The sequence below is a fragment of the Callospermophilus lateralis genome, chromosome 5 (genome assembly GCF_048772815.1).
Source record: "Callospermophilus lateralis isolate mCalLat2 chromosome 5, mCalLat2.hap1, whole genome shotgun sequence".
Lineage (NCBI taxonomy): Eukaryota > Metazoa > Chordata > Mammalia > Rodentia > Sciuridae > Callospermophilus > Callospermophilus lateralis.
This window is the reverse complement of record NC_135309.1, coordinates 34,222,882-34,241,027: the sequence shown is the minus strand read 5'-3', so window position 1 is coordinate 34,241,027 and position 18,146 is coordinate 34,222,882. Positions and strand designations below refer to the sequence as shown.

The following is an 18,146-nucleotide window of genomic DNA, read 5'->3' as shown; positions in this document are numbered from 1 at the left end:
TGCAGATGAACTAGTAAATCTGCACTCATTTTCTTTTTCAGTACCTTGTTGAAAGCAGGAAGAACTAACCAGCATGCACTGACATTCTGGCAATTTCTCTTAGCTGTAGCCTCAGGTAGTACTTGGTTTGTGTCCTAAGAAATAGAAAGAGGCCCTGACCTTATGTTTTACCACTATATGGGTCACAAGCTTGAAGCCTATAGTGGTCAGGTCCATGATAATCATACTCCCTACTACCCTTACTTTTCACTATCTACTTTCACATTTTAAGTTGTGTAATCTTCAGTACCTCACTTCTTGAGAAAACTTCTGTTGGTTTTAAACACAAGTGGACTAGGACTGATTAAGCAGAAAAAAAACAACACATTATTAATAGGTTTTTCAACTATTCATGGCATTGTTGTGAGGGCTAAAGAATCTGACAGGTTTGAGACTGTTTTCAGAAAAACAGCAAAACCATACCCTGGAACTGACCTAATGATTAAAAACTGCCACTCCAATGGAGCACTAGAAGAAACTGCCACCATTTTTAACCTTATGAAACACAATGTGCTATACTTCAGATGCTGCCAGAAACAACATTCCTACATCTCCCCTGCCACCAAATCCATGCCACTTTCCCATGAGGACCTGATCCTATAACCACTAATGCTACTCCTGCCAGTAAAAGAGATCTGTGCCAAGCCTCTGCCCTCAAGGTCATTTCTTTTGTTTATTTGTTGGGGATTGAACCAAGGGCCTCATGCATATGAGACAAACCTTCTGTCTCTGAACTACACCGCTAGCCCCTCAAGTTCACTGCTGAACATGAATAAGGTGTGAGCTATCCATATCAAGTGCTTGTGTCAGAAATGGAAAGGAAACTGAGGAACTGAATTTTCTTTTCTTTCTTTTTTTTTTAAAGAGAGAGTGAGAGAGGAGAGAGAGAGAGAGAATTTTTTTAATATTTATTTTTAGTTATTGGTGGATACAACATCTTTGTTTGTATGTGGTGCTGAGGATCGAACCCAGGCTGCACGCATGCCAGGCGAGCGCACTACCGTTTGAGCCACATCCCCAGCCCCTGAATTTTCTTTATTCTATCTTGAGGATCTAGAACTTATGCAGATGAAAATTCCTAAGACAAAGGAAGACATTCAAAGAGTGGTAAATAACCAGAAAGCCTCTCGAATATCCACTACTCTATCCCTTCACTCAATTCTTCTTGTTTTGTGATCTTTGGAATCAAAGGATACTCTATAATTGAATTTTTCTGTATTCATTAACTTGTAACACTTTAATTAGGCCAAACATACCACAGGTGTATTTACATAGTATATACTATTTTTCTATAATTTTATTTTATTGATTGTAAAATCTCTGACTTTGCTCTCTATGTTAGATGCCAAATACTATTAACCACATGAATCTATTTGACATTGCCAGATCTTTGATAAGGAACTGCACTGAGATCATGGTTTATTTCCTGTACTTTATAGGACCCTGAAAGCCTTATCTACTCTGGTCATATTATATGCATAATTTACAAAGTACTTCTTTTGAAATAAAAAGGCTTTAGCTCAATTGTAGACCAAAATCAAAGTTAAGGGCAGGAGTTTTTAAAAAAATCTATTATGCGTAGCATAGTTTATAAGAGTATGGCAATCAGAGAGACACTTTGGATATCAATAATTTATAAGATGTTAAAATATTTAACTCTGAAGTTACAGAAATGTTGCTAAATATATCAAGAACATAAATATAAATGATAAGTTGAAATCAGAGGCTGGGATTGTAGCTCAGTGGTGGAGCACTTGTCTCGCATGTGTGAGGCACCAGATTCAATCCTCAGCACCCACATAAAAATAAGTAAATAAATAAAAGTATTGTGTCCATCTACAACTAAAAATATTTTTTTAAAAAAAGGCAGGGGCGCTGGGGAGACAGCTCAGTGGTAAAGCACCTGCCCAGCATGCATAAGGCCCTAAGTGCAGTCCCCATCACCACATAAAAAATAAACAACAATAAAAAATATTTAAAAAAGAAAGAAGTTAGAGAACTTTAGAAAACTAAGTGTTTTCTTCCAAGAATCTATCCTTGCATATGGGGATCCGCTTATGTGCCTCTCTTACAGCATTGAAGGACTGAAAGAACATTTAAGAGCATTGCTCCATAAATTCTACTGCCCAGCACAAAGAGGATTCAATAAGTGTTTACTGAATCACATTAATTTGCCTTTAAATACAAATTCTAAGACAGTTGTAGGTAATGACAAATGTAAATAAATGAAAAGGCAGAAATTTAAAAACACATTTGAAAAAAGATTGCTTTTTTTTTTTTTTGTGGTACTGGGGATTTATCCCAGGAGTGCTCTACCACTGAGTCACTTCCCCAGCCCATTTTATTTGTTTTTTATTTTGACACAGGGTCTCAAAATAAAAAAGTTGCTTAAGGCCTTGCTAAGTTGCTGAGGCTGGCTTTGAACTTTCAATCCTCCTGCCTCAGCCTCCTAAGTCACATTACAGGCATGATACACTGTGTCTGGCTTCTAGTGCATTTGAAAAAAATGTATCATACCAATTTTCGAAGCACATTCCCATTTTGTTTGTCTTACATATATGCCACAGAAGAAGTTAAAAAGTATAGATGATCCTATTCAAAAACTATATACCAGGAGCTGGGGATATAGCTCAGTTGGTAGAGTAGTTGCCTCACATGCACAGGGCCCTGGGTTCAATCCCCAGTACCACAAACAAAAACAAAAACAAAACTATACACCATTAATATATAGTCACATGGGGGCTGGGGATGTGGCTCAAGTGGTAGCGCGATCGCCTGGCATGCGTGCGGCCCGGGTTCGATTCTCAGCACCACGTACAAACAAAGATGTTGTGTCTGTCGATAACTAAAATATAGATATCAAAAAATTCTCTCTCTCTTCTCTCTCACTCTCTCTTTAAAAAAAAAAAAAAAAAAAAAAATATATATATATATATATATATATATATAGTCACATGAAGTTCTGAGTTTTCTTGATACAATTTTTATGCATAAATTTGGTAACTATCTATAGAATGTATGATGGATAAAGGTCAATTCTAAGACCATTTGACTAATATCCATGTTATGTCAATAATCAAAGAGAAAGCAATTGTGGAACAATGAGTTAATTTCAGTATTTTTCTAAGTCATAGTTAAAGGCTCTGCTAGACCAATGATGAGAATGGTATGAATCAAATGTTATGATTAATTCACATTCTTGCAATTAAGATGATATGAAAAAAAAATCACAAAAACTAGCCAGTACTTGGGGAAAATAAGCAGTTTCCACAATATTTTTAAAAGATTTTTTTTTAAATAAGAAAATTTTCCCAAAATGATTAAATTGTTATGTCTATAATAAAAAACTTTGAAATCACACACCATGATAAAGGAAGTTAGTTTTTAAAAAGGAAAAAAATTACAAATTATATAAGATAAGGAGTTCTTGCTGAGTGAAATTCAATATTTAATTTCCAGTACAGATATTATTTGGAATGGAAGGAAAAGAGAAATTTAGAATTCATGCACAATTGCAAAAATGTAGTTTCATTTTATTATTTTCACTCTCTATTACCTTCATGTTGAGATATATAGATGTATATGCATATACATCTAGAGAGACTCATAATCACAATTCTCAATTTTCTAAACAAGAAGCAGAATTTTATTTCTCATTTTTATATGCAGGATAGACACTGGTAAAATATTCAGAGGAATTTGCCTAACATAACTTAATGGAATCAAATCTGTTCCATTTTGAACCTACAGAATAAAGGGGAAAAAAAAAAAAAAAAAAAAAAACCATGGCAGGCACAGTGGTGCATGCCCAGTGCCTCAGGAGGCTGACATAGGAGGATAGCAAGTTCAAAGCTGGCCTCAGCAACTTAGCAAGCTGCTAAACAACTCAGTGAGACCCTGTCTCTAAATAAAATACAAAAAAGGGCTGGAGATGTGGCTCAGTGGTTAAGCGCCCCTGGGTTCAATAACCCCCATACAAAAAAAAAAAAAACCCAACAAACTATGGTGTTGAAAGTCAGGATAGTGGCTACCCTTGTGGGAAGAAGGTTACTAGAAAAAACAGGAGGATATGAAGAGACTTTTGGGATGCTGGTAATATACAGCTTGATGTGGATGTTAGGTCTTTCACTTGGTGAAAATTCAATGAGTTGTACAATTATATATTGTGTACTTTTCTGTATATATCCAATAGTCTATTTAAAAGCAATGATTTTTGGCTGAGGATGTGGCTCAGTGGTCAAGTGCGCCCCTGAGTTATATCCCCAGTTTCCCACCCCCAAAAGGAGAATTTTAAAAGCAATGATTTTCTTTCTTTCTTTTTTTTTTTAACATTTATCTTTATTTTATTTTTATGTGGTGCTGAGGATTGAACCCAGTGCCTCACGCATGCTCCATGAGCACTCTACCTCTGAGTCACAACCCCAGCCCCCTAAAAGCAATGATTTTCAATGTCATTGTTTTTTGTTGCTATTATCCCCCAAAATATTTCAGGGAGTGAAAACAATATATAATGTGAAATGAGATTCTACTGGATCCCACAAAGAGTCTCAAGGTATAATGGAGAATTCTTAATTATATTTCCATTTCCTATAATCCCAATTCTTCTGAATTAAAATAATTACAGAATAAAAGGTAAAAATTAGATTTAGTCTAGGTAAGTGATACATGAGCCTAGAAAAATTAAGAATCTCAAATAAATATGATGAAAATAGTAGTAATGTTTTTGTAACTGTAGTTTTATAAATATAATCAGGGTATAAATTTAAAAATTAAAATGAAATCTGGGGGCTGGGGATGTGGCTCAAGCGGTAGCGCGCTCGCCTGGCATGCGTGCGGCCCAGGTTTTATCCTCAGCACCACATACAAAGATGTTGTGTCCGCCAAAAACTAAAAAATAAATATTAAAAATATTTTTAAAAAAATGAAATCTGGTATAACAAAGTTTCATAATTCAGCATTTTTAGACTATCTTATAAATGCATACAATAAATATTACAGTGCCTGGCAAAATCAAGCTGTTTTACTTACTAACATTAAAAGTACTGTAATTAACAGGTAATGTGAGGTATGGTGGCACATGCTTGTTGGCCCAGCTACTCAAGAGATTAAGGCAGGAGGACTACAAGGGCCCAGGAATTTGAGTACAGCCTGAGCAAATAGCGAGACCCCATCTTTTAAAATAAAAGCAGACAAACAAACAAATAAAAGTGTTATAACTATTCAATATTTCAAAACACACTGCAGTCAGAATTTTTTTTTTATACTTACTCAGGGTATTGTGGTCTGTGTGAATGCCTTGTATAACAGATGTTCTGAGCAACAGTTCAACATCAGAACCTATTTTCATTAGCTGTTAAAAAAAAAAAACAACAACAAATCTTTTAGGAGTTTTATGTAAATGTTAAATTTTAAAAAATATCTTTGTTTATTTATTTTTATGTGGTGCTGAGGATCAAATTCAGTGTCTCACACGTGCAAGGCAAGTGCTCTGCCACTGAACCACAGCCCCAGCCCTGAACGTTTAATTTTTGAAACCTATAATTGTACTACAATTTCTTCTTAGATAATATTGTTTTTAACTTTTTGCAACTATTCCAAGTATACAAAAAGCTTATATAGTTTTATATGATGTTCCAAAATAGATTTAGAGTATTTTTGGTAATAATGCATATTTTAAAATGTGTTTAAAATGCACAATAGTTGGGCAGAGGTTTGACTTTTTTTTTCTTTATACAGTTGAATGTTCTGAACATTAGAAAGAGTTTTGGCTTAGGAGTCAGAATCCCTGGAATCCAATTCTAGCTCTGTCATTAAAGAATGGCTTTGGGTTAACTACCCTCTCTTTTTCAGTTTCAGACCTCATCAAATGCAAAATTAATAACTGGACTAAAACAGTGATTCCTAAAGCTGTGGACCTTTGAGGGTCTCTGAAATTCTTTCAGGCATCTGAAAATATTATGAACACAATCAAAATTGTTTTCATAATACTATATATAGCCTTCTGCATTGTTTGTGAGTAGTACAGCTTTCTCTGACACCTTTTTTCTGGGGCTGGGGGATTAAACCTAGGAGCACTGTATCACTGAGCTATATCCCCAGCCCCTTTTCTTAAGATTTTTATTTTAATATGGAATCTCACTAAATTGCTCAGGACCTTGACAAGTTGCTGAGGCTGGCCTCAAACTTGCAATCCCCCTGCCTCAGCCTCCAAATTGCTGGGATTATAGGTATATGCCTCCATGCCCAGCAAAAATACCATTTTATACTAAGAGCTGTGATTATTTAGACTTAGATATTTGTCAGACATCGTGAACATGAATGAAATGAGTATGTCACTTCAAGAAAACAATTGAGGGGCTGGGGATGTGGCTCAAGTGGTAACGTGTTCGCCTGGCATGCGTGCGGCCCGGGTTCGATTCTCAGCACCACGTACAAACAAAGATGTGTCCGCCGATAACTAAAAAATAAATATTAAAAAATTTCTCTCTCTCTCTCCTCTCTCACTCTTTCTTTAAAAAAAAAAAGAAAACAATTGAAAGTATTTGCTGACAATAATGAAATTCAAGCTTTCCATTAAAAATTGGAATTCTGGAGAACTTGTATCTGCTATATGAGCTTGAAAGCTTTGCAATACTTAAAAGATTTTTCTGATGAAATAGATATTAATATTAATAGATGTAATTTAAAAATATCATACAATGGCTGAGTGTAGTGGCACACATCTGTAATCCCAAAGATTTAGGAGGCTGTGGCAGGAGGATTGCAAATTTGAGGTTAGCCTCAGCAACTTAGTGAGGCCCTGTCTCAAAATAAAAAAGGGCTGAGGATGTAGCTCAGTGGTTAAGCACCCCTGAGTTAACTCCCTGATATACCCTCCCCCTGGCAAAAAAAATAAAATAAAAAAATAAAAAAATATATATACATACATATATACATACATACACACACACACAATATACATACACACACACACACGCACACACAATGGACTACATTAACACATTTGGAAAATCTGTCTTTTCGTGAAACTGTATTTTCCAAATCACCATTGTATGATGTTATACAATCATGTGTAGTTAAAAAAAATAATCTGTTTAAAAGAAAAGAAATTAAAATTCACTGGTCTAGCTGGGCACAAATTTGAAGCTAACCTGGTCAACTTAGTGAGACCCTGTCTCAAAATTTAAAAAATTTAAAAAATAAAAGGGCTGGGATGTAGCTCAGTGATAGAGTGCCCCTGGGTTCAGTCACCAGTATTGGTACATGGCAGCGGGGAGTCATTATTCTACTAAATGAAGCTCTGAGTAAGAAAAGCCCTAAGTGAGAAAGAACTTAGCAGGAAGAGGTTAACAGTATAAAGGCTTTGAGACACTGAAGTTCTTTGTAGATTCAAGAACCCTCAAAATAAGGCACTGTGACTGAAAAGTAAGAGGGTACATGATTCAAGTTGAGGTGGGAATCAGATTCAGTCAAGTAGATATATAATCTTGTAGATCAGCATCAAAACTTTTTTTTTTTTTTTTTTTTTTTTTTTGCGGGGGGAATGTGGGGGTGATACAGAGGATTGAATATAGGGCCATAGGCACACCAGACAAGGGATCTACTACTGAGTTACATCCCCAGCCAGTAGATTTTTTTTTTTTTAAAGGGGATAAAGATTGTGAATATAAGAGTGACCTGATGTGTGTGTTCTTAATGGATCACTCCCTTGACAATAGGGAGCGAAGGTGGATGCAGGGAGTACTGGTAGGAGGCTGATGCAATAATGCAGGGAGAGATGACGGTGGCTTGGATGAGGTGATAATGAGGGAGACGATAACTGGCTGAATTCTGGATCTATTTTGAAGCTTAAACCAATAAGATCTATTGACAGATTGGATATGTGACAGGACAGTAGTCAAAAAAGAAAATGCTACCATTTTTGGTTTGAGAATCAAAAGGAGGGAGTTTCCACTAGCTAACGTGGAGAAGGCTATGGGAGAGCAAGCCTCACCTCCTGACTCCAGAAAGGGGCCTAGCAGAGTACTGAGGAAGACAAATGGGTCTTTTCTTCCATTGGAGGTGATAAACTGAGTTAAGTCCTAGAGCTAAGGCTGAAAATAGGTAAGATGTGGAAGAAGAGATGTGGGGATCAGAGATGAGCAAGAGGTGGTCTGTATGAAATCTAGAGCCTCCCCCCAAAAAAATCCATTGGTCTACAGATACCAAAGTTCCACATCCCAAAGGACCTTTAAGGAACTGTTAAGATATAGTATCAAAGAATATTCACAATTATCTGAAAAGGCTATTACATACTTCTACCCTTTTCCAACTATATATCTGTGTGAGACTGGATTTTCTTCAACCTAAAAAACATGTTGTAGAGGGCTGGGGTTGTGGCCTAGTGGTAGAGTGCTCTCCCAGCATGTGTGAGGCACTGGGTTCAATCTTCAGCACCACATACCACTAAATAAATAAATAAAAGTATATATAAAAAAACCATGTTGTCAAGATTCAATAAAGAAGATATGTCTAACTTCTACTGAGGCAGACATTAAAGAGATTTTATAAAGATGCAAAATGATGTCACCCTTCTCATTAAATTTTTTTTAAAGTTATTTTTCATAAATAGTACTTTCTTTTTAAAAAATGTTTAAACTTTAAGATTATTTCTACATGTAATGGGTTTATTTTTATTTTTTAAAAATTTTTTAACTTGTTTATAGACCTTTATTTATTTGTTTATATGTGGTGCTGAGAATCGAACCCAGTGTCTCACACATGCCAGTCAAGTGCACTACCGCTGGGCCACAGCCACAGCCCAATAATGGGTTTATTAATGTTATTTTAAAATGAATCAATATACTTTTAAAGAAATTGTAGGTTTAAGTTTCTAATATGTTAAATATTGATATAAACAGAGCTTTCTGAAGTCCTCTATTTTATTTTTAAAAATATTTTTTAGTTGTAGATGGACAAAATACCCTTATTTTATTTGTTTATTTTTATATGGTGCCAGGGATTGAACCCAGTGCCTCATGCATGCTAGGCAAGCACTCTACCACTGAACCACAACCCCAGCCCATTTTATTTTTATTTTATATTTTATTATACCATTAAAATCATACTTAGTATATGGGTTCAATTTTACAAAATTACACATACAAGAAATCTGACTTCAGTCCCTATTCCTCTTTTTTTCCTCCCATTCTCCCTCTCCCTATTCTCCATCTACTCTACTGATCATCCTTTTGCTTGCTTGCTTGCTTGCTTGCTTGCTTGCTTATTTATTTATTTATTTATTTATTTATTTATTTATTTATTTATTTATTTATTTATTTCCTAGTGCTCCACACGTGCTAGGCAAGCACTCTACTGCTGAGCCACAACTTCAGCCCCTTCTTTATTTATTTTTGATTGGTACTTTAAGCACATACATAAAAGTAAAATTCCCTTTGGTCCATTTACATATGAATATAACATGACTTTGTTAAATTCATTCTGTGTTTCTTTCCCTTTCCCTTCCTTTCTCCCTCTCGTCCTCCTACTTCTACTCCACTGATCTTCCCTTTATCTTTATGATACCCAATTCCCTCCTCCATTGTTTTTTTCCCCTTATTTCGCTCTATCTTCTACAAGAGAGAAATATCTGACCCTGGATTTTCTAAGTCTGACTTATTTGGCATGGTTTTCTCCATTTCCGCCCATTTACTGGAAAATATCATTATTTCATTCTTTTTTTTTGGCTAAGTAAAACTCCACAGTGTATATTTGCTATTTTTTGATCCACTCATATATTGATGGGCATCTGGACTGATTCCATAATTTGGCTATTGTGAACTGTGCTGCTATACATATTGAGGTGGATGCATCATTACAGTATGCTGATTTTAGTTCTTTTGGATAAATGCTAAGGAGTGGGATGACTGGGTCATATGATGTTTCCAGTCTCAGTTTTCTGAGGAACCTCCACACTACTTTCCAAAGTGGTTGTATTAATTTTGCAATCCCACCAACAATGTATAAGTTACTTTCCCCCCACACCTTCACCAGCATTTATTATTATTTATATTCTTGATAATTGCCATTCTGACTAGAGTGAGATAAAATCTTAATGTAGCTTTGATATGCACTTCCCTGATTGCTAAAGATGTTGAACATTTTTACATATATTTGTTGTCCATTTGTGTTTCTTCTTTTGAGAATTTTCTATTTAGTTCTTTTGCCATTTATTGATTGGGTTATCTGCTTTTTGGCAATTGAATTTTATGAGTTCTTTATATATTCTGGATATTAATTCCCTGCCACAGGAGTAGCTGGCAAAGATTTTTTCCTATTCTGTAGGCTCTCTCTTCATTCTCTTGATGGGTTTCCTTCACTGTGCAAAAGCTTTTTAATTTGATGACATCACACTTATTGATTCTTGGTTTTATTTCTTGAGTTTTACGGGTCTTGTTAAGAAAGTCGGTGCCTATACCTATATGATGGAGTGTTGACTATGTTTTTTTTCCTAGCAGTTGCAAGGCTTTTGGTCTAGTTCCTAAGTCTGATTCATTTTGAATCGCAGGGTGAGACAGGGATCTAATTTCATTCTTCTATCTATGAATATTCAGTTTTCCCAGCACTATTTGTTTTAAAGGCTCTTTTCTCCAACATATATTTTGCCAACTTTGTCAAGTATCAAATGGCTATAAGTATGTGGATTTGCCTCTATCTTCTGTTCTATTCAATTGGCATACATGTCTATTTTGATACCAATACTGCAGTGTTTGTGCTACTGTAGCTCTGCTGTATAATTTGATATCAGGTATTGTGATGCATTCTGCATCAAATTTCTTACTCAGAATTGCTTACTTAGAATTGCTTTACCTATTCTGGGTCTCCTATTCTTCCAAATTAACTTAAGGACTGTTTTTTCTAGTTCTGTGAAGAATATCAGTATTTTGATGGGTTTACCTTGAATCTGTATATTGCTTTGGTAGTACGGCCATTTTATCAATATTACTTCTGCCTATCCAAGAACATGGGAGCTTTCTGGAGTCGTCAATTTTATTTTATTTTTTAAAATATTTTTTAGTTGTAGATGGACAAAAATACCTTTATTTTATTTATTTTTCTGTGGTGCCAGGGATCAAACCCAGTGCCTCACTCATGCTAGGCAAGCACTCTACCACTGAGCCACAACCCCAGACCATTTTATTTTTATTTTATATTATACCATTAAAATTTCCATCTTCTAAGGTCTTCTTCAATTTCTTTCTTCAGTGTTCCATAGTTTTCCATTGAAAACGTCTTTCACCTCCTTGGTTAGATTAATTCCAGTTTTTTTTTTTAATATTATGAATAGGATATTATGAAAAGGATGGTTTTCCTGATTTCTTTCTCAGCTGAATTGCTATTAGAATATAGAAAAATTATTGAATTCTGATTGTTGACTTTCCATCCTGCTACTTTTCTAAATTCTTTATCAGCTCTAGGAGTCTTCTGGTGGGATTTTTGGGGTCTTCTAGATATAGGATCATGTCATCAGCAAACAGTGATAGCTTGACTTCTTATTTTCCTATTTGTATTCCTTTGATTTCCTTCTCTTGCCTGATTGCTCTGGCTTGAGTTTCAAGAACTATATTGAGAAAAAGTTGTGAGAGTGGACAGCCTTGACTTGTTCCTGATTTTAGAAGAAAAGCTTTCAGTTTTTCTCCATTCAGTAATGATGTTGGCTTTAGGTTTGTAGAATATAGCCTTTATAATGTTGATATAAGTTCTTTCTACCCCCATTTTCTCCAGTGTTTTCCAAAAAATATATATTTTAGTTGTAGATGAACACTATACCTTTATTTTATTATATTTATATGTGGTGCTGAGGATCAAACCCAGGGCCTCCCATGTGCTAGGTAAGTGCTCTACCAATGAGCCACAACCCCAGCCCCTCTTCATTATTCTTAACATGAATGGTTGCTGTATCTTATCAAAGGCGTTTTTTGCTTCTATTGAGATGATCATACAGTTCTTGTTCTTAATTCTATATAAGTGGTGAATTACATTTATTGATTTGCACGTGTTGATCAAATCTTGCATCCCTGGGATAAAGCCCACTTTGTCATGATATATTATCTTATATATATATATATATTTTTTTTTTTTTTTTGAGTGCAGCTTGCTAATATTTCATTAAGAATTTTTACATCTATCAGGGTATTGATCAGTAGTTTTCTTTCCTAGATATGTCTTTGCCTGATTTTGAGATCAGGGTTTTACTGCCTTTATAAAATGTATTTGGGAGTGTTTGCTCCCTTTCAATTTCACAGAATAATTTGAGAAAGACTAGGGTTAGTTTTTCTTTAAAAGCCTGGTAGAACTCAAATGAGAATCCATCTGGTCCTAAACTTTTCTTCACTGACAGGCCTTTAATTGCTGTTTCAATTTCATTACTTGATATTGGTCTATTTAGGTTTTCTGACTCTTCCTGGTTCAATTTGGGCAGGTCATATGAGTTTAGAAATTTATCAGTGTCTTCTAGATTTTGCAGTTTATTAGAATACAAATTTTCTAATGATCTTCTGGATTTCAGAAGCATCTGTGGTGATATCTCTTTTTTCATCTCTAATTCTGCTGATTTGGGTCTTCTCTCTATCTTTTGGTTAGTCTGGCTAAGGGTTTATAAATTTTTTTTTTTTTTTGAAGAACCAACTCTTTGTTGCACTGACCCTGTGTATTGTCTATTTATTCTTAATTTCATTAATTTTGGCTGTGGTCTAATTATTTCCTATCTTCTACTGATTTGGAGTTAGTTTATTCTTTTTCTAAGGCCTTGAGGAGGAGCATAATTATTTATTTGGAATCTCTCCATTTTCTTAATGCCTGCATTTCTTAGTGCCTACACTCATTGCTATAACATTTTCTCTTAGTACTGCTTTCAATAGTGTTCCAGAGACTTTGATATGTTAGATCTTTGTTTTCATTTGTTTCTAAGAATTTCTTGATTTCTTCTCATTTTTTCTTTGACCCAATCTTCATTTAAAAGAGTATTATTTAATCTCCATATGTGGTTTCTATTTTATTTCTTGCTGCTGATTTCTAGTTTCATCATTATGGTCTGATAGGATGCATGGGATTATATTGATTTTTATTTTTATTTTTTTGTATTTGCTAATACTTATATTATGACCTAGAATATATTCTATTTTGGAAAAGTTTCCATGAACTGCTGAGAAGAAGGTAAATCAGTTGTTTGGGGGTAAAATATTCTGTAGATGTCTATAAGGTCCATTTTTTTTATAGTATTATTTAGGTTGAATACATCTTTATTGATTTTCTGCTCTGATGACCTGTCTAGTAGTAATAAGGGTGTGTTGAAGTCACCCAGTATTGTTATATTGGGATTTATCTGGGATTTAAGGAATATTTTCTTAATTAGGTACCTTGACATTTTATATATAAATGTGTGTGTATGTATGTGTGTATATATATACACATTTATATATATATATATATATATATACACACATACACACACACACACACACACACACACACACACACACATATATCTTCTTGTTGGGACTGTTTCCTCCACCAGTATATAAGGGCCTACTTTGTCTCTTTTGATTAATTTTTGCTTGAAATCAACTTTGTCAGATATGAGAATAGCTACTCCAGATTGTTTACAGACTCCATTTGAGTGGAAATTTTTTAACTTTTTACCTTCAGTCTGTGTCTTTGCCTATGAGTCTCTAGCAGAGAGGATATAGTTGGATCTTATTTTTTGATTCATTCCACTAATCTATGTCTTTTAATTGGGGAGTTGAGATTAAGTGTATTCAGTATTATTATGGATGTGTTTGTGGTTTACAGTCATTTTGATTTTTGTTTAGGTTTAACTGTCTTCATTCTCATTTAGATGATTAGTTTTCTATTGATTTTTATCTACTTGGGAGTTTGGGGATTTGTTTTTGGGTTCCTCTGTATACAGTTTGAGTATTCTTTGTAGTGTTGGCTTATTTGTCATTTAAGGGTCCTCAATTTTTTTTTTTTTTTTAAAGAGAGAGTGAGAGATGGGAGAGAGAGAGAATTTTTTTAATATTTATTTTTTAGTTTTTGGCAGACACAACATCTTTGTTTGTATGTGGTGCTGAGGATCGAACCCGGGCCGCACGCATGCCAGGCGAGCATGCTACGCTTGAGCCACATCCCCGGCCCAAGGGTCCTCAATTTTTAAGAGGGTAAAGGCATCCTGAGACTACCAAGTTAGAGAACTGCTAGTCTAGAAGATGCCTAGGATTCCTTTGACACCAAGATTTCAAGAACCCTGTAATCTATGAGAATTTAATTATCAATAACTACTAAATAATATTTACATAGTTACTGAAAGTATAAAATATGTATTTACATAAAACAAACATCCAATATCCATATTGGTTAATGTTAGATTAATGTCCCATGTGTAGAATAAATTTGGGAGACTGTATGTTCATGTTCCCAATTTAGTTGACAGAAAAAGCCTTCAATTAAAAATCTTTTTTATTGAAACAGAGTCTCCCTTTGTTGCCCAGGCTAGTCTTAAACTCCTGGCCTCAAGCAATCCTACCACTTAGCCTCTCAAGTGGCTGGGACTTGAGGCATGTGACATTAAAACATACTTAATAATAATTTCAAAATTTAAAATAATTACCATATTGTTGTTAATCTATCTACTGAATGGTCAATAGTACAAACTTCCTCATATACTCTTATTTTAAAAAAATATTTTCAGTTATAGATGGACATGAAACCTTTATTTTATTTATTTTTATGTGGTGCTGAGGATTAAACCCATTGCCTCACACATGCCAGGCAAGTGCTCACCATTGAGCTTTAATACCAGACCCCTTTCATATACTCTTTTTTCGGGGGGAAGGTACCAAGGATTAAACTCAGAGGCACCTGACTACTGAACCACATCCCCAGTCCTATTTTGGATTTTATTTAGAGACAGGGTCTCACTGAGTTGCTTAGCAACCTCGCAGTTGCTGAGGCTGGCTTTGAACTCATGATCTTCCTGTCTCAGCCTTCCGAGCTGCTGGGATTACAGGCGTATGCCACCATGCCTGGCTCCCTTCATATACTCTTGCTTTTTTTTTTGGCTCTTTTTGTTACCAAGAATTAAACCCAAGGACACTTAACCACTGAGCCACATCCCCAGACCTTTTTGATTTTGAAACAGAGTCTTTACTAAGTTGCTTGGGGTCTCACTAAGTTGCTGAGGCTGGCCTCGAATTTGCAATCTTATTGTCTCAGCCTCCCATGCCACTGGGATTACAGACATGTGCCACAGTCTTCTTCCTAGTTATGATTTGATTACTGATTACACTGTCATCTTAACTTCTACCATAAATAAAAATTACATATTTCCTGTTTGTCCTATCATATGCTTAAGTGAAATCTTCCCTTTTTTTTTTTTAATATTATACAGATGGAAATACTTGGGCTATGTTATTCTGTTTTATTAGCTCAACTATAAAAGGTATTTACTATTTAAAAATAGTATATTTTTTTGCCAGGTACCATTGTACACACCTGTAATCCCAGCAACTCAGGAGGTGTAAGCAGGAGAACTGCAAGTTCAAAGCCAGCCTCAGCAAGTCAGCAAGACCCTAAGCAACTTAGCAAGACTCTGTCTCAAAATAAAAAATAAAAAGAGCTAGGAATGTGGCCCAGTGGTTGAGCACCCCTGGGTTCAATTCTTGGTACCAAATAAAAGAAAATAAAATACTATTTTTCCTACTAAATATAAATGCATTTTATCATATTTCTTTAAAACTCATAAAAATTCTATTAAAAATGGAAGACTCTAATTTGTATCTTCGCTTTTACCAAACCAATTCTTTGAGTCCTAACTAACCCTTGCAAAAATTCTCTATTTTTTGTCTGCTTCATAAGGACCATTTCCCTACCTTTATACAAAGATAGACACAGAAGCTCAGGATAGAGACATTGTATGTATATTCATTATACAGGAAAAGAATCACCTGTGCATCTTTTCTATGAGCATGTATTAAGAGTTCCATGGAGCTCACAGACTAATATCAGTAGAGTGTCTTCAACTATAGCAAGTGATCAAAAAGCAAATATGGAAGGCAAAGTAGAATAGTTCATAAACTGAGGCTGTGTATGCTATTAGATGATAGAAATTAAAAAAAAAAAAAAAAAAAGAAAAGGTGGGGGGGAGGGGTTGACCTGACTAGTTGAGCAGAAGTTCCCTCTGGAGTTCCAAGTTATTACAACATTCTCCATAGTTTCAGTCACTTGCCTTAGGTGAAGACAGAATTTTATGGGTTTCTCTGTTGGTTCAGCTGCTCTTGGTTTGACCATGGCTACTTCCATGTTCTTTTCACAGGGCAACTTGGTGTCATTTGGGTGTAGGCAGATGATCTTGAGAAGGTGAGCCACACCAAACAAATGAAGGTTATCTATATTTGTGATGGTTTTATTTATCAAGTAATGGGTTTGACTTCATATATCCTCTCTATTTTCATCATTTCCTCTTTGCCAACAAAATTTTATAAGAATTTTATTATATATTGGTCAAATTATGATAGTGTGTACCTGTATATAAATGTAATAACAAATCCTATCATTATGTACAATATAACTAAAATACACCAATAAAAAAAAGAGCATTGTTATAATTTGAAAAACTCAATTACTGTACCTCTTCTATTTTCTTAGGAGAAGTTTCACTTTTATTACTTTTGAATTCTTCATTTATCTTTATTCTGGCTGCTAGAGAGAAAAAATATATTCAGTTATTTGCATTAGAATTTAGAATTCCTGCCTCAACAATTTACATGCCATTCATTATATTATTCATTTCTTTTTCTATAGTGCAAAAAAAGAGTTTGCTCCCATGTAAAACAAAGCATGAGAAATATATTAAATAAATCTCTTGGAGAGGTTTTGACAGGTAAATTTGTTAATAAATAAATAAATAAATAAATAGGGGCTGTGGGTAGAACGCTTGCCTCTAATGCACAAGGCCCTGGATTCAATCCCCAGCACCACAAAAAATAAATAAATAGCACTCTTAATACTTTCCCTGCTTTTCACTCTATAGTTATTGGATTCTAAGAAATCCAAATGAATGCTGGTTTGTGTTTTTCTGTTTTGTTTTGGTACTTGGGATTGAATCCAGGGTGTTCTACCACTTAGTTATATGCCCAGCCTTTTTATTTTTTATTTTGATATTTTGAGACATAGTCTCCCAAAGTTGCTGAGACTGGCCTTGAATTTGTAATTCTCTTGCTTCAACTTTTAAGTAGCTGGAATTATGGGTATTCCCCATGATGCCCAGCCCAGCTTCATGCTTTTTTTCTATAAACCTAAGGACTTTGATTAAAAGTCTTTTGTTTTTCCAAGAAAGCAAAAGTCAACACATACAATTGTGTTAAACTATATATGTACATACACTGACAATTAAATTGCTGAGGCTGTCCTCGAACTTGCAATTCTCTTGCCTCAGACTCCAGGGTTGCTAAGATTATCACTTAAAAACTTTTAAAGCAGCTGGGCACAGTGGCTCATGCTATCATCCCAACAACTTGGGAATTTGAGGCAGGATTACAAGTTCAAGGCCAGTCTCAGCATCTTAGCAAGACCTCTGACAACATAGAAAGGCCTTGTCTCAAAATTTAAAATAAAAAGGATTCGTGATGCAGTTCAGTGGTAAAGCACCCAAGTTCAAGCTCTAGTACCCCCCAACACCAAAATTAAAGCAATAAAAATATACCATGTTAACAGAGACTAGCCATAAAACCTTCCTTCTGTGCTTTATACATCTTTATATGTAAGGTGGTTAAGAGTCTGGGCTATGGAGTCAAGATTACTTAGGCTATATTCCAGTTCTACCTCTTATCATGTATAATGTGGGGTAAATCTTTTCACATTTTGTTAGTTTTTGCCTCTGCAAAAGTAGGAGTTATAATAGTTACTACCCTATAGAGCTGATATGAGAATTAAATTAGGAATTTGTTTAAAGTACAGATGAAGCTGGGTACCGTGGCCTTGTCTATAATTCCAGCAGCTCAGGAGGCAAGAGGATCTTGAGTTCAAAGCCAGACTCAGCAACTTATTGAGGCCCTAAGTAATTCAGTGAG

At 34.9% G+C, this 18,146-nt stretch overlaps 1 protein-coding gene across 4 annotated transcripts in view; it reads right to left on the bottom strand.

The window, feature by feature from the left end:
* The window catches only part of Lyrm7 (LYR motif containing 7), a 37,982-nt gene that overhangs the window by 12,073 nt on the left and 7,763 nt on the right, over positions 1-18,146 (bottom strand). For 2 of the 4 annotated variants that reach the window (XM_076856431.1, XM_076856433.2), the window contains exons 3-4: positions 16,706-16,776; positions 5,308-5,389 (exon numbers count right to left, since the gene is read on the bottom strand). In XM_076856431.1, the coding sequence (XP_076712546.1) occupies positions 5,308-5,389; positions 16,706-16,776 (153 nt within the window). The remainder of the gene's footprint in view (positions 1-5,307; positions 5,390-16,705; positions 16,777-18,146) is intronic. The other 2 variants (XM_076856432.1, XM_076856434.2) reach the window with 1 other exon arrangement.